Raw genomic sequence first — 24,941 nt, 5'->3', positions numbered from 1 at the left:
AGGGCATAAAGCTGGCCAGAGTCCATGAATAAAGAAGCCTCTTTTGGCCTGTGCTTTATTTCCTCAACATAATTTCAATTTAACATTCGAGGATCTTAATCCGGCATACTTCTCAGTTCCAGGATATTTACATTCAGGAACTATTATCTCATTATAGTCCATGGCACAGCCAAAACCTGCTCCTTATCTCAAACTGCATAGAAAATGGAAAGGAATTTAAACGTCATTTTAAATCCAAACTTTCAATTACTACTGTAGAAGATGAAAGGGTCACCTAATACAGAAAAATCACCAAGAGCAAGGGAAACCAGGTGAGCCCAAATGCCATATAATGAAAATACCAAAAGTTTAAGCACAATTAAATCCAAAGTGCACTGTATCAAGAGATCAACACTAGGAAATTCTACATAATTAATTGATTGATTGATTGATCGATTAATTAAGAACAGTGGTATAGATTTTATGACACTGTCTCCCTTGCACTTCTCTCTGGCACTGCAGAGGCTTTTATCTGCTCCAGCACTGCTTCAGCTGCTGCTAGTACTTCTGTGTCTGCAAGATCAACATCTTTCAAGGAGCCCTTATACACACAAAACTGCCAATGGCAGAGGAACAAGTCCTGTAGCGGAGGAAAGCTTCTGCAGTGTCCAAACAAAAGTGCAAGGAGACCAGGGTCATAGGATCCAAGTTAATATGAACAATGCAGCATTTGGATTTATTAAAAAGCTACATTATGCACACTGCTGTTTATAGGGCTATCCGAAGCAGAGTTCAAGTCAATGGGCTTAAAAGGGTGTCACTCTGCTTAGGATAGCGCTGCTAGTAATATCCTCTTGATACCTGTTCAATTTAATGGAAGCTTTTGTGTTTTCATTAAACAACTGAATGGATTATTCTAATACTTGTAAAACCTTTGCACATTATCCAAGTTTTTTTATGATTTGCATTAATCATCACCAAGGGAGTACAGCGGTTGGAAAATTAGAATAGTTAAACTGGCAAGACTGTAACTTCTAACTGTTATGCAAAGTTTGTTTCAGGAATGATTTCCTGGTATTGAATCAGGATAAATGGCAACTTCTCCTGAGTCATAGCACAAAGAAAGAACTTGCCTGTCTTCATTCTCAGCCAACATTTTTTTGGCTCACAGAACTAAGCTAGGTTTCTTTTTATTTCTTTCCCACCCTCACCTTTCCCTTTCTTATTAAATAGATGTTTATTATTTTAGGAGCCTCTTCTTAAGAGGAAAAATCAAATTTATATGAAACGGCCACTGGATAAAAGCATGCTCAGGGAACTCCTCTGTGGTCATTTTCATGGAAATACCGTTGTGCTTGTGTGCTGTGACAGTTGCAAGGTATGCGTGCATGTACTTTTCAGCCCCTCACCCTTTATAACACAGTAGGGCCAAATCCGTTCTTTGTGATCACTTCTTTGTGTTTTGAAGGGACTAATAACAAATACAACCCTCCAGACATGCACTTCAGACCTGGCGCAGCATGGTGTTATTTTACACTTGGACCTCCTCTGACACAATATGTGGGCTTCCTGAGCAGGATAAATAATAGTCCCAGGATCTTTCAGGCTAGGAAAGCAGAGTAAAAGTGAAGGCTGAAGCCTTTTTTCCCTGCAGGCTGTGTTACAATCTAAATTGAGCACCATGCATGCAGGAACTGAGAGGAACTCATAACTCACACCTAACTGAAAAAGAACGTGGGGAACTCAGACACAAACTGTGTAGACCATGATGTGTAACAGCCTTTGGAGAAGAAATTATCTTAAAAACAGCATAAGATTTATATGCGAATAAAAAGAAAAATTCTATTTTAAATAGCCCCAATTAAAGACGAATGTAGTATAGCTTGTTTAGAAGGCAGAAGTTTGCTGTTCTGGGCAAGCAAAGAAATGATACATTTTTGTTTGATATTATAAAGTAGAATAGTGGTGCACTTTTTTCTTTCTTTCCCCTCTGAAAGATATCACTGATAAGACTATAAAAACTGTTTTAATTAAGTGTTTTCATAGTACACTTGCTCAACAATTATCTTACCAAAGAGCCAGTACATCTGAACTGAGAAATTATTACTGCACTATAACAACTGACCAATTAAGGTTATAATTGCTAAGAGTTAACCTTATAAGAAACAAAGAATGTTCTGTGCTTATTGGACATATAAATGTTTTGAGTAAATGTTTTTCTAGTTGAGCCTCATGGAGAAGTAATTCCCTCTAGGTTCTCCCTCTACTTGTGAGTAAAGCTCTCCCTACATTCACATAAGCCTTGCTTCGGTGTCTGTTATTGGGCTTGGGATTCCAGGGGCACATTTGTGCAACAAGATGGAAAGAAAAAAAATACTATAAAAGCAATCTGAAATATAAGCAGAATTAACAAAACTAAGAAAAAGCCTGAATAAACAAATATGACTCAACTTACCACTGAAATCTTAGCAAAGTTGGTGTTGGAGTAGGGAGTTCCCCAGTTGAAGTGCCACAACAGAGGTCGTTCCCCCACTTACCATCTGCTGCGCGCTACTCTCGGCAAGTAGCGCAGGGTCCCGCAGCACTCCCCACTACAGGGGCGGCGACAACGCAGCCGCCCCGACGCTGCCATTCTCGCGACCCCTCAATGCGCGTCATTCCTGGCGCTCCTCAAAACGGCTCATGGGGATGAGCGTTATTCCTGGCACTCTTCAAAATGCGCGTCATTCCTGGCGCTCCTCAAAACGGCTTGTGGGGAAGCCCGGGAGCCGCTGAGAGTAGCATGCAGCAAAGGATGGTTGATGGTAAGTGGGGAAACGACCAGAAATGGCATTTTCTTCAGTGGCCATCCACATGGGTGGATTCTGCACAGCAAATATATAATGGATTGCAGTCATTATAAAGGAGCCCCTTTTCCTTTTCCCCATTCATATGCATACCATGCAGGCAGTGATTGGAGCCCATGGAAACAATCCAGGTTACTTTCATGCCTTCGCACAGAGACGCTTCTCTCTCTTTTTAAAATTTCCTGCAACACATGCATAGCTGTGCAGGCATGCAGAAATGAACCCCCACAGCCATGCTGATCATCCCACAATACAATTGGCTGCGCCTCTGTAGCTACACATAGTCATAGTCCATAGTCCATAGTCAAGCATTTATTGTTTGAGCCATTGGCTATAACAATACAGAGATACATGCAGTTAAAACAGTGTAGCTACACATGTGCAACATGCAAAATAAAAAAAGGGACCTCTCTGCAATGTGTTCCTGTAGATCTGTTACACTCACTGCCACAGGGAGTAAAGATGTTCGGGGGATGTATTGTCAAAGGCTTTCACGGTCGGATTCCACTGGTTGTTGTGAGTTTTCTGGGCTATTATATGGACACAGACTTTTCTCTATGATACACCTCTGAAGTTGCTTGGGGGACTTTGTACCCTCAGAGAATCTGCCCACAACCTGCTGGGTGACCTGCACAAAATGGCAGGCAGGCGGATTCTCCCTGATGGTGGATGGCACAGAACTTAAAGTGTACAGGTGGAAGGGAGGGAAATAAAGCATCTCCTGCCTGGGCATTCGCGCAAGAGTGGCTCAAACCTGGGATTTTGCAAAAGGATTGCTAGTTTAGTGACTTTTGAAAATCTTGGGTGAGGGAACTAAAGTGGGACAGACGCATTTTGGGAACAGGACCTGTGCGAAGTCCCCCTCCCCCCCACCAATGTTTGTATTGCAGCCTACATTTGTTATATTTGGCCTGTGCAGAATCCACCTTCACTTCAGAAGCGGGGGGGGGGGGTCGCACGGTGACAGGAATCCCACAGAAATACATCCACATTGCATTTTCCCTTACAGCATATAAGACCTTTGCCTACACATATTCCATCCATCAATACCCAAACATTTTGCTAGCTAAACAGTAAATGCTGACAGAGCCAATGAGACCCGTGGTGTAGTGGTTAAGAACAGGGACTGTAATCTATTGAACAGGTTTAATTCCCCACTCCCTGACATGAGGTCTCCTGGATGACCTTGGGCTAGTAACAGTTCTCTCAAAACCCTCTCCGTCTAGCAGAAGCAAGAATGGCAAAGCACTTCTGAAAGTCTCTTGCCTTGAAAACCCTACAGGGTCGCTATAAATCAGCTGTGACTTGATGGCACACACACACTTAGTGAGGACCATAAATTAAGCACTGGCGTTAAATTTGACCGTAGTCCATGTCAGCCAAAATTAGCCTGGATTAGTCACTACATCTATGACTCAAAATTAACAGCAATAATAATGATACAGGTTTCTTTTTTGTTATATAGATGGAAGGAGCTTTGATGCATATGCTACAAAGAGCAAAAATTGCAACCGATACACGACTATCTTTTTACGTGTGTGTGTGCAGTTGTTACCTACAACTGTAATATGGAAACAGTTCCTCTACTGGATAATGCATTTTCAGTAATACAACTGAATTTACCTGTAATAAACACGAAGGGTCTGGAGTTCTTCTTCTAGCTTTTGGTATTGATGAACAGCAGCCTCTCTTTCTTTTTGCATAGCCAGCAATTTTCCCTATAAATAGAAAGTGGGTTACATTTTATTTTCCTCCGTTTTCCAGAACAGAAAATGTGCATTTCTCTAAGAATGCATATATTTAAATAGCTGAAGTATTATTCATTTTCAACACAGCTGCTTTAACAGTAATAAGGAAGGAATTCTTTCAATAAAACATGATTCCATTGGATCCAGAGAAGTTCTTCAGAGTACCTCTTCTTGGTCTGGTGCAAACCATCTCTTGTTTATCCCTGAATGACTGAGTCTCTGACCAGCCCAGAATGCCTAAAGTCACAATGGCAGCATGAACAGTATTTGTTTAATGTCCAGGTTCGGTTACGTGATAGGTCCTCACCACTCATATAATTCAAAAGCTCATGAGACCTCTACTAAGTTTGATGTGGGAACATGCTGAGAAAGATATTCATAGGAGCCTCCAAAATGCTCCCACTTCCATTGGTACAGAAAGGGTCTACTACATCTTATGCTGTGAAACCAACAGAGCATACTTACTACTCACTAGTGAATTTCTGTGCCAGCTGTAGTAGCAGGTGGCAACAGGGATGCAGAGACTGCAATGGCCCATCCTAGAGGGTTTAGTGCTGATGGTGAGAGATCACAAGGCATGGTTATGGCCACCGACTTACATATCCTCAAAAGGGAATTAGATAAATTCCCAGAGAATAGGAGTTACTATTTACTATTGGTCCTGATAAATAAATGGAAGCTACATGTTGATTGCCCAATGCTAGAGAACAACAGTAGGGTAAGGCTGCTGCCTTCAAGCCCTCTGTAGGTTTTTTAGGGAAGTTTAGCCATTGTCAGACTCTCCCAATGCTAGGATGGAGTCCAGTGCCTCAGAACCATCCAGCATCCCTTCTTCTGGCCAAGAAGAACCTCAGTCTAGAGTTAGAAAGAAGTGTTCCTTTTACCATGTTCTTCCTCTTTTTCTTGTGAAATGCCTCTCCCAGGGCTTTCCCACACAAATTATGTAAGATGTTTTGAGGCAGGTAATGAAGAATAAGAATAAAAAGAGGAGGAGGAGTAGTTTGGATTTTTATCCCACCTTTCTCTCCTGGAGGAGACTCAAGGTGGTTTACAAGCTGCTTTCCCTTCCTCTCCCCACCTTGTGAAGTAGGTGGGCTGAGAGAGTTCTGAAGAACTGTGACTAGCCCAAGGTCACCCAGCAGGAATGTAGGAGTGCAGAAACACATCTGGTTCACCAGATAAGCCTCTGCTACTCAGGTGGAGGAGTGGGGAATCAAGCCCAGTTCTCCAGATTAGAATCTACATGCTCTTACCCACAACACCTCACTGTTTCCTCCACATCGTTTTTACCCCAAAACATTCTATTTCCAGTCTCAAAACATTTTACATGAATCCCTTTTTAAAATGATTCTCTGGCTGAAATGTTGGAAAAACGTCTTTGAGGTTACACTTCCATTTCAGGTTATTGCATAGGTCTGGAGTTCTGAATATTTCTTAGCCTGCCAGCACTTTTGGAATTCTAATATAGGGGGAAGGGGGGGGGGCGCATCCCCAAAATGGCTGCTGCAGAAGTTGGAGTTAACCACAAAATGGCTGCCACAGGAAGTAGAGTCAACCACAAAATGTCAGAGAGTGAGGTTATGCACAATTCTAATAATAACTCTTCAACATTTCAGGCAGAAGCTCTGCTTGGCAGGGTTTAAAATTAACTGATTGTTTAAAAAAATTTGCGCATATAAAACTTAAATTCAGTAACACAGTAAAAACTTTTGCTGCAATGGCAGCTGCTGTCAAGCAATATTTCTTTTTTAATCTGCACAGTCAATCAGAATCCCGGCTGGAAAAACTCGCACCTGTCCCCACTCACTTTCTAAAATATTGTGATGAGTGCCAAGAAAAGTGTCAGTAGACCCCATGTTGGGAGCCCTTTGCATAGGTGGTAGGTGATTAAAGCTCTTTCTGTATGCAGTCATGATCCAAACCACAGCAGGAACTGCACATGCAAGGAACAGAAGAGATCAGACAAGCAGCATATAACTTTGGTCTGGGATCCCTGTGAATTCCATCTCATAATAAACAATGCTGAGAAGTAGGCCTTACTTCATATTATTTACAGGTAAAGTGCCTACATTCCAGACAGGAATGTTGTTATTTTTCTGCTTTACCAGTATTTTACTTCCAATGGCCACATTATAGAGGAGATTAGCTACAAATCTTGTATCACTCTCTTGTTCTTTTGTGATAAATCCATTCATGGTGATTCCCAAAGTAGGAGTAATTCTTATGAAATAATGCCAGGCCTGAAGGGGGGTAAGGATGAGAAGAATCAGGACCCATGTCTCCTGACCTTTGTCCTAAAAGGATATCAGGTGTGATACCTCTCTAAGGAGTCTAGCTGCTAATCTCTCAGGGACTGGGTGTGTCTCTAACAAACATTTCCTTCCAGTCTGCCATTTCAATTGCACTTCACAGTACACTGAAAATTGTTAAAGATGTTAATTATTGGCCTCTCAAACAACTTGCCTTCTTTGGTTCCAGCAGTGTTTCCTCAATATTTAAGAAGGTTGTTTTACCAGCAGTACAGTATAATTATAGAAAATTGTTTGGTTTTGCTAACATTCTTAGATTCTGTCAGTTTCATTTATAAAATCCTTTAAAAATATTGAGCAACAATATTCTTCAGATTCCTGAAGAGATTTTAAAGCTGCATCAGATTCCAGACATAAATGACCCAACCTACAACCCAGAGTTTTAACTGGTAAATTCTAGGAATTCAAGTTTGCCTGTTTAAAATAAAGCAAAGTGAATGCTTGCTTAGATCATTTTCAAGAGAACTCTTTGGCCATGTTTATACTTCATAATAGGGTTGAATAGTAGCCCATCCATATTTCTTTTTAGGATATTTCTATCTAGTCATGTGCTTCTTGTAATATTTCTATCTTCAGAAATTCATTCTGTCAGCAGAACTACTTATGACATTGGGAAAGTGACATGTTTAATTCCATCTAGGACATAATCCGGTTCACAAGTGGGTCCATTTCTACACCATACCCCAACACTGGGTTCACTGGCTGTATTCTAATTCTATAATCGTACATAGTGTCCACACTGTAGCAACCGCTTCTTCTCAGCAATTTATACATATCATCCCTTCTTGCAAGCAGGTGTGAGCAATATCAGCCATCTTTTTAAGTAATCTCTCCCACTCCATAAAGGATGAAGAAGTCTAGCATGTAGGTGGGACTGGTAGTGCTTTTAAAAAGAGCAAATGGGATTTCTTGGTTGCATTAGTTTAGTTTTGTTTTGTTTGGAAACCATTCCCTTTGTAGACAGTATCTGATTTGTGCAGTTAGGCACTATAAGTGTCACAGTAAGACATGTATTTATTAGTTTTGGCTTCTTACTGCAGTCTAACAAGTAATCACAGATGCAAGGATTCAGCAAATGCCACCCCATATAATGTCACTAGAGTCATCTAGAGATCCTATGTTGTACTCTTATTTTATCTTCTCTAATTGCCTCAGGTCTGCAATGTGTTCAGTTTTCAAATGATGCATTTATATAAGCCTACAAGCCAGAATCTTGATATGAGTCCTGAAACAGCCCACTAGGACACTGCAGAAAATAACTTTGTGTATGTCTCCCGTATTAGCCGGCCTTTTCTGAGTTAATCACGACATTAAAAATCCAAATTTTGGGAAGCCAGGATTCATAGACTTCCCATTTCCTGGAAGGACCTTATCTACTGCTTCCATCCATATGCTGAATTAGAAGTGAAGAAATGTTTTTTTGTGCTCTAGGAATAACTCCCTCCATTGGCGCTGTGCCCTGCTTGCTCTTTGGGGTGGGAAAGGGTGGAATGGGGAGGCCTACAGTGGGAGAGGGTAAAACGGGGGGGATTGGCATGGGGGGAGAGTGAAATGGAGAGGCTTGGGCAGGGGGAGGGTGGATGGGGGTTGGGGGAAAGTGGAATAGGGAGGTTTGGGGCAGGTGGATGGGGCAATGGGTGCTGCCCTGGCTTGCTACTTGAGGGCTGGGAGAGGGCAAGTAGAGAGACTTGGGCCTGGCCAGCAGCGGCAGAGCAGCAGGTGGGAACCCGTCTTCTACCCTGCTGGCCCATTTTGCTATGTTGGGGCTAGGAGAGGGTAAGTGGGGAGTGGGGAGGCTTGGGCCAGTGGGGCAATGGGTAGCAACCTGCCACTGACCCACCACCTGGCTTGTTTAGGGCAGGGGACTGGTTGGAAAGTGAGGGATGCACTTCCCACCAATGGGTGTGAAAGACTCTGTTCTGAACACCGATTGGTGAGAAGCTCGTTGTCATGACATTCCATCCCTTAGACAATTATATGTAAGAATTTCATTGTTGTTAATTATCAGGAATTCTGCAAGAGATCTAGCATTAATGAAATAGCAAAAGGAATTTTAAGTGTGACTATCATAAGGAAGAGTCTACAAGGAGACATTTTATTGGATAGATTACTGTAGAAGAGCGAAACAGCAATGTTAATTTACCTGAAACTGAAGTATGGGAAAGAATCTCACGGATTATCCAGTTCAAATCCCAGCATTAAGTGACAGGAATGTGTGACCAGTGTTTATCTATAACCTTCTTTCAAAAGTCTGCTAACAAGTTTCTGTGATTTAATCTTTCAGTTAGAAACCTTCTTGAACTTTTTAATCTAAACTATTTACAGCTCTACTGTCTCTCACCATTCACTCATTGACCACAATTGTTGTTCAGTGCCTTTGTTTCCTTAGCTGATGCTGCCTTGCTTGGTCCTATTGTGTTTCCTTGACTGCTGCTGTCTTTCCCTTTCCTGGATTAGTCATATTGGTGCTCCCAGGGTCATGATCATATCACACATGCATCCAATCATAATTGACTTTGTAATTGCATCAATTAGGACACAGAAATAATTGGAAGAGAGGAAAATGGTTCCTAAGCCACTGACATTGACCTGTTACACAATGCTGTGTAGCCAATCAGATTTGGTTTGGTTATCACCTAATCACTGGGGACAAGTGGAAATACCTGATGGGAGAGGTTAATATAATCAGGTCAGTGTTTTCAGACATATTAAAAAAACTCCTGAGAGATGGAGGAAGGTTTTTTACCACTATCAAAACTGTTCACAAAAAACAGAGTAGTTTCAGTTCCTCCTTCACATGCAAAGTACTCATTCTCCTTGCATATTTTGGGACTCTCTTACATTTTATTTGGAATACAGTACAAATCCACTCTGTATACCTGCTAAAACTGTAACATCTGAAGTTGCTGTATCAATACAGACAAAATTTGCAGGTAAAAAAAGATCAGCAGTTCACTTAAGTCCTTTTCAGATGTTAAATTCATGCATACCAGAAACCTACCGACAGGAACCTGAGCTACCCATAATGCTACGGATAGATGCAGTTGTCATGTTGTGTGTACAGGGACAATGCACATATTTAATGGTTTTATTTAATTATTTGATTTAATATCTCATCCTCCGCTGCCAAAGACCAGGCTCAGGGCATCTAACACATATTTTTTAAAACAACACATAACTTTTAAAATTAACACATATTTTTTAAAACAAACATAGCATTGAATTTTAATAAATTAAAAGATTAAGATCTTCAATATAAAATAAATCCACAGATGGCAATTTAAACATACCATACTCAGTTATCAGTTCCGTTCTCACCATGATTCTAAGAACTTATAGGTGAGAGAGGAGGGAGTATAAATTTTGGAAGCCAAGATGTTACAGATTAGGATTGGAGTCTTCAATTGCTGGTCTGGCAGATCATTCCGGTCTTATAGGCCCTGCGGAATTTGTTTATATTCCGCAGGATGCTGATATCCACTGTGAATGAGTCACACCAAACAGGAACCAGGGCCAAGCCAAACATCCCTGGGGCTGGAGACCACCAGTAGCTTACTATCAGAGAATTAGAGGGTCCTCTGTGGACAATATGAGGACAGTTTTAGTATGTGAGAACCAACTAATGTTTTTTTCAGTGTTCACATTCACATATGCTCAGGCACTACACACATGGTAAATATGTGCATCGTCCCTTTTCATGCAACTTGGCAACCAAGCATATCAGGAGGATCTGAATAATGTGCACTCTTCTTATGTGTGGATGATAGGCTGCCAATATTCATGATTGTCATTTCTAAAAAGGTACTGAGTGTATACTGCAAGTCTGTATTTATGTATTTATATTTTAAAATATTTCCACCACTCTGACTCATAAAGCTCAAAGCAGCTAAAGACCTCAGATAAAAACACTTGACAAAATCCTTTGTCAATTCCACCCAATCCAACAAAATCCCACAGACATCATCCTATTATATACAGATGCTATCTCCCATGATATTAATGCCCAGAAAACTTCCAAAAGGCTGCATTGAAAACCAAATGGGTTGGGAGCTGGCAAATCTCCTCTGAGATGCTATTCCATTGTTGATTAGCTACAGCAGAGAACATCCATTCTCTCTCACTGAAACCATATTTATTGATGAGAGGAGGTATACAGCAATTATTTCTGAGCCGATCTGAATATGCCATATTAGAAGTATAGAGCGGTAGGTTACCAATCTAATGGTATTTAGATAGTTTTATGGCTGAGGGAAAACGTGAATCCAGGGACTTTTCAGGTCATGTTTAGATACTTCTTTAACTAGCTTCAAAATTAAAACTAGCTTCAAAAATCAGGAAAACTATTTCAGGAAAAAACCCTGTGGGTTGGATCCAGTGCTTGTTCTTCACCAGTGAAACAGCACTTCTGTCAGTGGAAGAGACTATGGCTGATTATTCATTGATGCTTTGCCCCAAAGTGAGGCTAAGGCTGATTCCGCACCGACCAAAAACAGTGGTGTGAAAACGGTGTGAAAATAGTATAAACCCTTTTACACAGTTTTAATCCCTTTTACACCATTTTCACACCGTTTTCACACTGCTGTTTTTGGCCCATGCGGAATCAGCCTCAGTTTCCTCCTGGGCAGTGATCCCACTTGTGGTTCTGAAGATCCCAGAACCCCTGTGGTTAGTGAGAATGGGGAAATCCTGATGTTTTCCCCTTGCTTTGGAGTTTCACTCCTTCTGGGTTGCTCCCCTATCCAACACAAGATTGAAGACTGCTGGCTTTTATTTTGAGCCCTTTAAATGTAATATCAATATTTCTTATATCAATATTGTGTGGGCTATGATTATTTTTGTTTTTTTAGGGAAATGCCAGCTGTCAGTCCCTGTGAGAAGTTGAGGGGGCATTCCTCACAGGATCTTGTGTTGGGCGGATTCCACATGGGCCAAAAACAGTGGTGTGAAAACAGTGTAAAAGGGTTTACACTGTTTTCACATCGCTGTTTTTGGCCCATATGGAATCCGCCATGGACAGGGCACCAACCCAGAAGTGGTGGCAGGCAAGATGTGCACCAGGCAGTGGGGCACCTCCTTGCATATAAACAAGGGAACACTGGAAGACCCCACTGCAAAGGCATTGTGGGATGATGAATGTTCTGGGAAGTGTTCCATGCATAATGGGCCTTTCAATTATTTCTTTGTCTTGTCATGTACTGTTCCTGGAGCTTCCTGAATCCCAGGCCAGTGTTTGCAGATGTGCAGAATACTGCAGTGGGAGCAGGGCAGTTCAGTTTGGCAAGTAAAGCTCTACTCACAGTATTTTGGTGCAACTCTGAGTGTTTTCAGTGCTATAGATCTTATTGATACAGTTCTTATTCTTACATATAGGGTGTAGATATCTATATAAATCCTGTCTGCATTGTTTTTTATTTGGGGGATGATTTTCATCGTCATAATGATTCATCTGTGGGAAGGGAGTCCCCTGACAGAGCTTTCATTATCATGTGTATTTACATGTGCTGTCCTAAGCAATTCAACAAGCTGTCGGTCTAGCTTAACATTTTGTAGGAAATATTAACAGTCAAACAGAAGCCAATTGTATGCATTTGTTTTCTCTGGAAAAGCATGATTGATGATTACACCATTTCAACCCAAGCACCCTTCCACTTACAACAATCTGTTGCAAAAAAAAATGGCATTTATCCTCTCTACTCCCTAGCCAGCAATTGAGTTTTTAGGGAAAATAGTTAAAAAACAAAACAAACTTCTGGACCTGTAGGCTGTTCCATAGCAAAATCCACAAATAAAGCCAGGAGACATTCCAATCTGGCTTCTGTGCTGACCTTGGGGTGGAAATGGCTCTGGTCACCTTCACGGATGACCTCCAGATACACCTGGACCAAGGCTGGTCAGCACGGCTGACATTGCTAGATCTGTCAGCAGCATTTCACTTCACCAATTATGACATCTTGACCAACTGCTCTGCCAGCATGGGTATATAGGGGACTGCTTTGCAATGGCTACACTCCTTTCTCCAAGGCTGAGGAGAGAAGGTAGCAATCAGTGAGAGAACTTCCAAACACCTTTTGTTGGTGTGTGGCATCCTACAAGGTGTGATTCTGTCACCAATTTTGTTGTTTAACATCTATATGCAACTCCTCACTGGATTAATCTGGAGGTTTGGACTGACTTGTTATCAGTATGCGGATGACACCCATGTGTAACTGCTGATGGATAACCATCTGGAAGCTGCCATGGAAATTCTGGTCGGTTGTTTGGGAGCCATGATGGAATGGATGAGAGAGAGCTGTCTGAAGCTGAATCCAGCAAAGACGGATGTCATGTGGATGGATTGGACGGAGTTGATTGGCGAGTGCTAGTTGCTGACACTGGATGGTGTACAGCTGACAGCTAAATCAATTGTCAAGAGTTTGGGTGTGCTCCTGAATGCCTCCTTGTCTATGGAGACCCAGGTGACACATACTACTTGGGTGATATTTTTCCATCTTTGCAAGGCAAACCAGCTGGTGTCCTATCTTTTCCAGTCCAATGTAGCCACTGTGATCTAGGCAAGGGTCGCCCCCAGGCTAGACTATTGCAATTCGCCCTATGCGGGCCTACCCTTGGGAGGTTTCAGCTCATCTAGACAAAGGCAGCAAGGGTCCTTAAGGGCTCCTACTGATGCATATTCAAACTGTGCTCCACCAGCTGCACTGGCTTTGGGTGCAGCACTGAATCAAGGTTCTTGTACTAATGTACAAAGCTCTAAATGGCCTGGGACCAATGTATTGGTGGGACTGTATTTCTTCGTATGTCCTCCAAAGATCGCTCCATTCAGCAAATTCCAACTTACTGGTGATCCCTGGCCCTAGGGAAGTATGGCTGGCCTCAACCAGGGTCAAGACCTTTTTGACTCCTAGAATCATAGAGTTGGAAGAGACCACAAGGGCCACCAAGTCCAACCTCTGCTATGCAGGAATACACAATCAAAGCTCTCCTGACAGATAGCCATCCAGCCTCTGCTTAAAAACCTCTAAAGAAGGAGACTCCACCACACACTGAGGCAGCATGTTCTACTGTCAAAAAGCCCTTACCATCATGAAGTTCTTCCTAACATTTAGGTGGAATGTCTTTTCCTGTATTTGGAATCCATTACTCCTTGTCCCAGACTCTGGAGCAGCAGAAAACAGGTTTGCTCCATACTTAACATGTCATCCCTTCAAATATTTAAACATGGCTTTCATGCCACCCCTTAACCTTCTCTTCTCTAGACTAACCTTCTCTTGTGCCAGCCTGGTGGAACACTCCGTCTGAGAAGACCAGGGTCCTGCAGAACCTTATGCTGTTCCTCAGGGTCTGTAAGAAAGAGTTGTTCTAGCAGGCGTATGGCTGGGGCAGCTAAAGTTAACCACTGAGTCCCCCAGTCTCTGACTATAGACTTTATTAGTCAGTTCCATCAGGACCCCTTGGTGCTGTTATTGTCTATTTAAATTTTACAAATGCCACTTGGTTTTATTATACTTCATTTTATATTTTATTAAACGTTTTCAATGTTTTATATATATGTTGTGAGTCATGCAGAGCCAGGAATGGTTAGGGTAGAATATTAAATAATAATAATAATAATAATAATAATAATAATAATAATAATAATAATAATAATAATAATAATAATAATAATAATAATAATAATAATAATAATAATAATAATAATAATAATAATAATAATAATAATAATAATAATAATAATAATAATAATAATCCCCCCACCTTGGCGTTGGCGGGGGGCTTAACTGCTTCTGTGATGTTGAGAGCTGTGCTGGCAGTAGTGCAAACTACCAGCAGGTTCAACCATGCCAGAGTGGTCTCAATTGAGGAGAAGGACTAAGTGCACCCAACCCATTAAAATATGGTGAAACAAACTCAAAAGAAGTCTATACTGGCTCAGTCGTCGCCCAGGATAATAAGGACCACGGTGGGTGCTGGTGAACCTGGGCATCCGTCGACAAGTGGGCTACAGGAACCAGGACCCATTGCTGAGCAACCAGGGCATGGGCCTGCAGGGCAACTGGAAGCAAAACAGCTACAAAAGTGGCAGAAATTTTCAATGTCAGAGAATCGAACTGTCATGAACTGCTACCATAAATCGGAACCCCAAAAGCGTGGCTACCAAAAACGGATGTACCGGCTGTGGAAACTCGAATATCCAGATTCAACTGTAACTGAACTGAGACTTGCTGACCAGAGGCGATTCATAACCAGGAACAAGGTGTTCTGGCGGAAGTCGAACTTGAAGAAATACTGAAAAATCAAGGAAACAGTAGAACAGGCAACTGTGGAGAAAAAAATGTAGGGAGTTCTAACAATATCTCCATCCACTGGAACATTTTGAGCCAGAAGAAAATGCAGAAATTTTAGATGAAAAACCTGTGGCCATTGCATTAATTCCGGGAACATTGACCACAAGGCAAACAAGAACTTAAAGAGAAAAATTTTGACCTATGCTGCATCAAAGGAAGAAAGGCAAAGACTGCCAACATTGGAAAACAGTGTTCAAGAAAACATCTGGTAACCCTAATGGAAGATGTGAATGCTGCACTCGCAACTATCCAGATAACATCAATGGAAGAAACTAATCAGCTTGCATACAGTATAGCAGCAATTAAAATTACAAGAATTGGGGATATAAAACTGAAGCCCGCAAGAAAACACTGGAAAACCAAAATGGGTAAAATCAGGGTTGAGTTAAAAATCATGATTCCTAATACTCAGGATGCAAGTAATCTGAATACATGAAGGAACAAAAAACTGAAAAATGTCAAAATAAAGAATAACCTGATTAAAAAAATAATTGGCTGAACACAAGAAAAATTGAAGAAGCACTTGAAATTGTGAAACAACAACCCACAGCAATAGCCAGAAAAATTGAACGATATACAGCTAGAATCATCCAGGGTACAAAACAAAACCAACTTTTTTCAATCTGATCAAAGGTGGTTCTACCAGAGTCTGAATCAGCAGGCAGCCGTGCAGAATGAAAAACCAGGAAAAACAGCTACAAATACATTCTGGAAAGATCTGTGGGAAATAGAAAAAGGCTAGCGAACAAAAATGCTGGGTGGATAAAAAGACTTTGAAAAGAAAGTCAAAAATTGGACATCACCTAGTAAATGATCAGTTAAAGGATTTTGGCCTAAATATCTGACCAGCCTACACTCAAAAATGGCCAAACAATTCAATGAAATGCTGCAAACTGGAAACATCAGTGAATGGATAGTAACTGGGAAAAAAAAACATATTTGATACAGAAAGATTCAGCAAAAGGGACAATACCAGGAAACTACAGGCCAATAACGTATTTGCCCGCCAATGTTCAGAGAATTAATTATGGGTATATAATTGCTGATCAAATCTAAGATTACTTGGAGGCAAATAACATCCTTGCCAGTAGAACAAAAAAAGGTAATAAAAGAAGAAGTAGGGGCACCAAAGATCAGCTTCTGATTGATAAAATGATACTGGAGAACTGCAAAAGTCGCGAAAACAAATCTGTGTACAACGTGGATTGATTTACAAAAAAGTATTCAATTCACCGCCACACAGTTGGATCATCAAATGTCCGGATGTCAATAGTTTCAGGAAAATACTAGCAAGTTTACTCAAAAAATGCAATGAAACACTGGAAAACTGAGCTGTTTGTGGGCAACCAAAGCCACGGAACTGTCAACATCCAGAGAGGAATTTTCCAGGGCGACCCACTGTCACCATTGTTGTTCATCATTGCAACATCCCAACTGTCAACAATTCTACAAAAAAAACAAACCTGGGCTATCAAACTGCAAGAAATTCACCAAAAAATTTCCCACCGATGTACACATGGATGATCTAAAGTTTTATGGGTGCAATCAGAAACTGAAATTCCGTCACTGACCAAACACAGTCAGAATCTTCAGCAACAACATTAGTATGGAGTTCATTTGACAAATGCGCCACAGTGGCATTGAAGAAAGGAAAAATTACTGACAGTAAGGGCATAGAGATGCCTAATGGAAAAACCATAAAGTGCTAACTAACCTGAATCCCATAAATCAATTAAATACCACAGCTGGACGTGTAAACATCAAGCATGGACATGTGAAAAATGTGGTCAGCAGAGAATATGTCCAAAGGGTAATAAAGCAAAATTTGAAGAGCAAATTAAACTAGCGGGAATAATGATCAAGGCTATCAACATTCCACATACCCGGCCATCAGATACACCGCTGGAATTGTGAACCACATAAGCAGAGCTGGATGATCTTGACAGAAAAAACAAGAAAAAAGTGGATGACAATCCACCACTCATTACAACTGCTGCGAAAGTGATGTTGACAGACTTTACTCCACCCAGAAAATCAGGGATAGTAGAGGGCTTCCGTAAGTGAAACAAACGGGTGGAAGAAGAGAAACATGCACTGGCTGGATTATGTGAAAAACAGTGAAGAACCGACATTGATGGAAGTCAACAGCAGAAAACTGCTCACAAAGTGCAAAAAAGACAAAGATAGAACACCGTAAAAACACACTGCAACGCAGAAGAGAAAACTGGCAAAAGAAGGCTCTCCATTGGGACAGTTCCTAGAAAAAAATTGAGGACAATGTTCGACAAGGAAAAAACCTGGCTGTGGCTCACAAATGGAACTTTGAAAAAGGAGACTGAGAGCTTGATTCTTGCAGCCCAAGAACAAGCACCGAACAAACTACCATCAAAGCCAGAATTGAAAAAGTGTCAACCACAGATCCCAAGTGCAGAGATAATCTGCATAAAGCAGATCTAAACAATAGATCATACATATTTAGCTGCCGCAAATAAGATCGCGCATGAGGACTTGACTTACAAACAGAGGCATTAACACTGCTGTCCAGATGATTCACTGGCACTTGTTCCACAACTGCCATCTGCCTGTGACAAAGAACTGGTGGAATCACAAACCTGAAAAGGTCACTGAAAATGAACACGTAAAACTACTCTGGGAGTTCCGAATGCAGAATGACAATGTTTTGGAACACAATACTCCCGGACCTCACGATGACAGGAAAAAAGAAAGTGTGGATAGTTGATGTTGCAATTCCTGGTGACAAGGATTGATGAGAAGCAACTGGAAAAAACTTACACGATAATGCAGGAATTTAAGGATTGAACTACAAAGACTCTGGCACAAACCAGTAAAGGTGGTCCCAGTGGTGATCGGCACACTGGGTGCAGTGCCTAAAGATCTTGAACGGCACTTAAAAACAATTGGCGCTGACAAAATCACCATATGTCAGCTGCAAAAGGCCACCCTACTCGGCTCTGCACGCATTATTCGTCGATACATCACATAGTCCTAGATGCTTGGGAAGTGTCCGACATGTGATGTAATACAAAATCCAGCATATTGATCTTGTTTGCTGTGTATAACTGTTTTGTATCAGTGATGATAATAATAATAATAATAATCATCATCATCATCATCGTCATCATCATCATCATCATCGTCATCATCATCATAAACAATCATCATCTTTTGGAACTTTTAAGTCCAAATGGACAAAGTGTTGGCACATAATACACCGGACATCACAGTGATCGAGGACAAGAAAGAGACCATCATCAACATAGTGGTACCTGGTGATAGCAGAATCATTGAAAAAGAACATGAGAAGGTCACTAAATTCCACAATTAGAAAATAAAGATACAGTGACTATGGCACAAACCAGCTGAGGTTGTCCCAGTGGTAATTGGCATTCTGGGAGTCATTCCGAAAATGCTAGGGCAGCAATTGAAACATCTTCAAATTGACAAAATCAACATCTGTCAGATTCAAAAGACAGCCTTGCTGGGATCCGCATGAATACTATGCCAATACATTATAACGTTTTAGGCCTCTAGGTGAGGCTCAAATTGTAATGAAAAGCCAACAACCAGCTAAAGAACTGGCAACTGTCTTATTAAACAAATTAAACAACAACAACAACAACAACACCTGCAGAGGATCAGGAAAATATTGAAATCCAAATTAAATGGCAGGAATACCATCAACGCCATCAACACCTGGGCCATACCTGTCATCAGGTACATCTCAGTTATCATAAACTGGACACAGGCTGATTTGGAAGCATTGGATAGAAAAGCTCAAAAGCTTATGACAGTGCACTATGCCTCACACCCATGTAGTGATACTGATAGACTATATCTTCCCTGGAGATCTGGAGGAAGTGGGTTACTATAAGTAAAGCAAACTGTGATGGAGAAGAAATATGCGCTGGCCGATTATATGAAAGAAAGTCAAGAACAGGGATTGACTGAAGTTAAAAAATAGGCATTTACTGAAAGCCCAGAGAACCAAACAGAAGTATAGAAAAAAATATGATTAAAATGAGGACTGAAAGCTGGCACAACAAAGCATTACACGCCCAATTTCTGGAGAGCGTCAAGGACATTGAAAAGACCTGGCTGTGGTTAGCAACTGGAACTCTGAAAAAGGAAACTAAATCACTGATTTTAGCCACTCAAGGGCAGGCGATTAGGACAAATATGATCAAGACCAGAATCAAAAAATCCTCAGATGATGCAAAGTGGAGATTGTTCAAGGAAGCCGACAAAACTCTAGACCAGCAGTTATCAACGTGTGGGCTGTGACCCCTTTGGGGGTCAAATTACCCTTTCACAGGGGTTGCCTAAGACTCTTCATCAGTGTTCTCCATTTGTAAAATGGATAAATGTTAGGGTTGGGGTCACCACAACATGAAGAACTGTATGAAAGGGTTGCGGCATTAGGAAGGTTGAGAACCACTGCTCTAGACCATGTACTCAGCTGCTGCAAAAAGATCACCCAGACTGATTACAAACAGAGGCATAACTCAGTGGCCAAGATGATCCATTAGAATTTATGCAGGAATTACAACATTAGGACAGCTAAACACTGGTGGGAACATTGTCCAGAGATAGTAATGGAAAATGAGAAGATCAAGATCTTGTGGGACTTTCGAATCCAAACAGAAAAAGTATTCACCCATACTGAATCGGACAACTCAGTGATCGAGGACAAGAAAGTGACTAACATTGACATACCAGTACCTGGTGACAGCAGGGTCATTGAAAAGAACATAAGAAGGTCACTAAACACCACGATTTGAAAATCGAGATTCAGCGACTATGACACAAACCAGCTGAGCTTATCCCAGTGGTAATCGGCACCCTGGGTGCCATTCCAAAAACACCAGGGCAGCACTTGAAACATCTTCAAATCAGCTTAATTAACATCTGTCAGATTCAGAAGGAATTAACATCTGTCAGATTCAGATCCACATGAACACTATGCCTATATATTACAACTTCATAAGCCTCTGGATGAGGCTTGAATTGTAATGAAAAGCCAAAACCAGCTGAAGAAGTGGCAGCTGTGACATTAAAAACAATAGGAACATAAGAACATAAGAACAAGCCAGCTGGATCAGACCAGAGTCCATCTAGTCCAGCTCTCTGCTACTCGCAGTGGCCCACCAGGTGCCTTTGGGAGCTCACATGCAGGATGTGAAAGCAATGGCCTTCCGTGGCTGTTGCTCCTGAGCACCTGGTCTGTTACAGCATTTGCAATCTCCGATCAAAGAGGATCAAGATTGGTAGCCATAAATCGACTTCTCCATAAATCTATCCAAGCCCTTTTTAAAGCTATCAAGGTTAGTGGCCATCACCACCTCCTGTGGCAGCATATTCCAAACACCAATCACAAGTTGCATGAAGAAGTGTTTCCTTCTATTAGTCCTAATTCTTCCCTGCAGCATTTTCATGAATGCCCCCTGGTTCTAGTATTGTGAGAAAGAGAGAAAAATTTCTCTCTGTCAACATTTTCTATCCCATGCATAATTTTATAGACGTCAATCATATCCCCCCTCAGATGTCTCCTCTCCAAACTAAAGAGTCCCAATAAATAATGGTTTGTAATGAAAGGCCAACAACCAGTTAAAGAACTGGCAGCTGTCATAGTAAACAAAATTAAATAAAATGGTAATAATAAAAAAGCAACCAAAATCACACAAAACGATGTGCAAGCATTTGACCTATGTTGAAGCAGAGCAAAGGGAATCTTTCAGGCCCTGATCTTAAGGCCTCTTTGCCAACATTCCTGTATAGAATGTTTTCTAGCTTAAACAGGCACAGGGTGTGGCTGGCTAATATCAGGTTGCTCCCTTGGCATGCTGGGAAAAAGCATTAAAAAGGCACCTAAGAGTTGATCACATGCTTCTCTGATGCTGAACAGAAAGAGCAAGAGGCTGAGAGCAAAGGAAAAACACAACAGTCTTCGTATTAACAAAAATGGAGACTTGCTTGTTTTTCAATTGTTGAACTAATTAGCTGCCTGTGAGTAGATTGCTGTAGCAAGTAAGAAAAGCCTTGATGGATGAGACTGAGGGTCCCTCTAGAGCCAACTGAGGCACTCTTCTCCATCTTACTTGCCAGTCCAGGCAGCCCCTCCCCACCACCATTCCTGATCTGGCCTGGCAAGCCTGCTGGGGGCTCATCAGTGGCAGCAGCCCCCCCCCGGCCCCAGCCTGCCCAACCAAGTCACATTTATGTAATATCTGATCCTCATAACAAATTAGTTTGACACCCCTGCTCATTGGTTAATTGCTTTGAGTATGTGGCTGAAAAGATGAACTGGCAAATGAAAAGATAATAAACAGGGCAAAAATAATGAATTAACAAAAAATAAACCCGCCAACCAACTTCAGGTTGTAATCCTGCTCCATTATGATTACTAGGTTTGTTACTGCCCTGTATCAAATCAGGATTGCATTCACCAGAGGCAGAAAATTCTCAAGAGCCATTTTTCCAGGATTTATTTAAGAATTTTTCAGTGGACTTTTGCATGGAACAATGCTTGCAAACTTCTGGCAGCTGCTGCTGCTGCAGACCGAGCTGCCATGTGGAAACCCACAGTCTGTTAAAAGCAAACGGTAAACTTTCCCCTACATGCCAATGTCCTTTTGCTGATGGAAACTTTGCCAATACTTTTGTTTTTGTTTGTTCAAAGGATTTCATACGCTGTCACTGTGACTACCTTCCAGTTCAGCTCCTAAAGTGCACCTAAAATGTTTCTGAAATTGGGCAATATCCATTCAGCGGCAAGCGTTTGGATTCTGCTTCCTCTATACCTTTCAACATAACCAACAGACAATTGAAGAACTGACTGTTCAGAAATATTTGCCAACTGAAATGTTATTGAAGCGAGTTTAATCAAGTAATCTTGGGTAGCTAAGAACGCCTGCATTTCTGGCAAAAAACAAAATGAAAGCATTAATCATAATTTACCAGATTTAAACTTCAATATTGGTAAATGGAAAATATTTCATTACATTGCCCTGTTAATGAAAAGGAAGAATCTTTAATATGGACTTGACTTTCATTATACATTATTAGGCACAAAGTTCATTGGTATTTGTGCATGTACTCAGCAAAAGATCAAAGACTTGAGCCTAGTTTAATTTTTTTTTAAAGTTAGGACTTGCATGCATCGTCTGTCTGAATTGTAAGCCTAGCTAAGCTCTAGCATATGGGTTGCACCAGTGATATGCCAGAAACAAAATTTCAGGACAAAAATGAGACCTTATGTGACAAAATTAATTACAACTGCTTTGCTTTCTCTTTCTTGTAGTATCTGATACAGCAGAACATGTGATATGACATCACTGTGTTAAACCTCCCACCAGCCAATCATACATAGTAAGGGGACAGCGCATTTTATGGTGATCAACCACATTGCTGTGTTATAGCAAGGCTCTCTGAGTCTAATTTTCCCCTTATGCCTAGTTTTTCTCTTAAGATGGAGAGGGGACATGATTGCTCTCTTTAAGTATTTGAAGGGCTTTCACTTAGGAGAGGGCAGGGAACTGTTTCTGTTGGCATCAGAGAATACGACTCACAACAATGGGTTTAAATTACAGGCAGAAAGGTATCAACTTAATACTAAGAATTTTTTCTTTTACAGAAAGAGTTGTGCACAATGGAATCAGCTACCTAGGGAGGAGGTAAGATACCCCTCGCCAGCAGTCTTTAAACAGCGGCTGGACAAACACTTGGCAGGGATGCTCTAGGCTGATCCGTCATTGAGCAAGGGGTGTGTGTGTGGCCTGGATGGCCCTTTCCAACTCTATGGTTCTCTGCAATCACATGTGACCGTGAAAATGGCATCTCATAGTATCAAATTACCAAAAGGACACGTTCACATGCTCTGGGAGCTTTCCTGGATGTCTCTGAAGTTCTATAATTGCATTCTAAAATGAGCTTCTCTGCTTGCCTTGCTGTTTTAGAGATCACTAACAAATCTGCTGTGATGTCACAGATAGGTCACAGCCTCTCTTCCTCCCATTCTTACAGTGCACTTCTAAAGAATGTTTATTCAATAAATCTTATTGCCCTCAATGGGAGTCACTTCCTAATAGTTGTGGTTTGGAACGCAACCTGAGAGCTGAACTGGATGTGGTGGCAGCATGTTCTTGTGCAGAACTAGATGTTCTGCAAAACCCTTATAAAGCCAAACACGTGCATTGAAGGAGGGGGTTGTAGTGCTAAGTTTCTACACAAATGATGTTTTAATCAGTTTTTATACACTGGGATTCTGAAATTCTGGAGGAAAAATTGCTGAAAGAAGAGGGATGGGTAGGAAAATGGGACTGAAGAAGGGTTCAGTCCTCCTCTCTGTCCACCATGTTGTGCTTTTAATAATTCTGTCTCCACTTCAGCTTCACAAGGAATTTGTGAGTCCTGGTTTGGACTATTCAGCCACTGAATTGTATCATGTCGCTTGTGTGAACTGGCCCATGCCTTCCTGTGATGCAAGAGCCTCAGGTAGAAAGATCCTCTGAATGAAAGGAAGGTATGATGGATACAACTCACCATGTCTAGATGCACTAGTTGCACGATGTTACAGAGGGGCTGGTGAGTTCAGGCCTAGGTAAATTAGTACTGAACTTTAGAAGAGGAATTCTACATCAAAAACCTTTTTTTTTAATAGAGCCAATCATAAAATGGTTGTTCATCCATCGTGGGAAACTGAACAACATGTTGTGCACGAATACCGCCTAAGCAGTTCCAAGGAAAGCAGTTCCTAAGGAATGAAAAGATTAATGCTCACTGTCTGTACAACTGAAAAAAGGAGAATTCAAACATAAAACTGAAAACTCTACAACCTGAAAAAGAGTAAAATAATTACCTTCTAAAATGACCAAGTTACATTGATTTTACATCATAATTTTATCTGATGGTGACTTTTGTTCACTCATAAAGTACCAGGGGTGGCCAGTGAAAAAGTCACTGTGACCTGAAAATAATTTCCTTTGAGGCGGGCTCCAAAATATACACAGTTTATATAAAGAGGGCAACACACACCACCCTTTGTCAGAGGCTGCAATGTCTAGGAATCCTGTGGCTCAAAGGAAGCCAGCCACCTCTCATCGTCAGTGGTAGGTGAATTGTAATGTTACGAGATTGCCTTAGAGAGGGTGGCACTCAAGAGCCCTCTGCTAGTGGGCACACACGCACATAAACAGAGTCTCCCACCCACACATCTATAGGCTGGCCCGCTGGAGTCAGCTGGAGCCTCACGATTATTAGCAGCATTAAAACCCCTAAGACCTAGTTTTTTAGGGGAAGCAGTGTAAGGTAACCCTGTTAAGCAGGCTCTGAAATTAAACCCCACTGATTTTTCATGCAAAGAACTGGAAGCATGATGCTTTACCTGGGAGTAAGCTCGGTTGCTGGCAATGTGGCTTGCTTTTGAGTAAACCTTCCTAGGGCCGTGATTCACTCGTTGGAAGAGTTGCATGGTTGCTTCAAAGCGAGAAGCCCAAGCAATGGCATACTCACCAGAAGCTTACTCCCAATGCTCCTAACACACGCCTCCAGGAGCCCAACTATTTTTTCTTAACTAAAACCTCAGTATTCAGGTTAAATTGCCGTGTTGGCACTTTGTGATAAATAAGTGGGTTTTGGGTTGCAGTTTGGGCACTCGGTCTCAAAAAGGTTCGCCATCACTGCTCTACGGACTTAGGTTGT

The 24,941-nt window shown here is 41.3% G+C and overlaps 1 protein-coding gene across 4 annotated transcripts in view; it reads right to left on the bottom strand.

Moving 5' to 3' along the window:
• Nucleotides 1–24,941, bottom strand: part of MIPOL1 (mirror-image polydactyly 1) — a 254,510-nt gene that overhangs the window by 78,493 nt on the left and 151,076 nt on the right. For all 4 annotated transcript variants that reach the window (XM_048485912.1, XM_048485911.1, XM_048485909.1 and 1 more), the window contains one exon: nucleotides 4,449–4,543. In XM_048485912.1, the coding sequence (XP_048341869.1) occupies nucleotides 4,449–4,543 (95 nt within the window). The remainder of the gene's footprint in view (nucleotides 1–4,448; nucleotides 4,544–24,941) is intronic.

This window comes from Sphaerodactylus townsendi, linkage group LG02, assembly GCF_021028975.2.
Source record: "Sphaerodactylus townsendi isolate TG3544 linkage group LG02, MPM_Stown_v2.3, whole genome shotgun sequence".
Lineage (NCBI taxonomy): Eukaryota > Metazoa > Chordata > Lepidosauria > Squamata > Sphaerodactylidae > Sphaerodactylus > Sphaerodactylus townsendi.
This window is presented reverse-complemented; position numbering and strand designations above follow the sequence as displayed.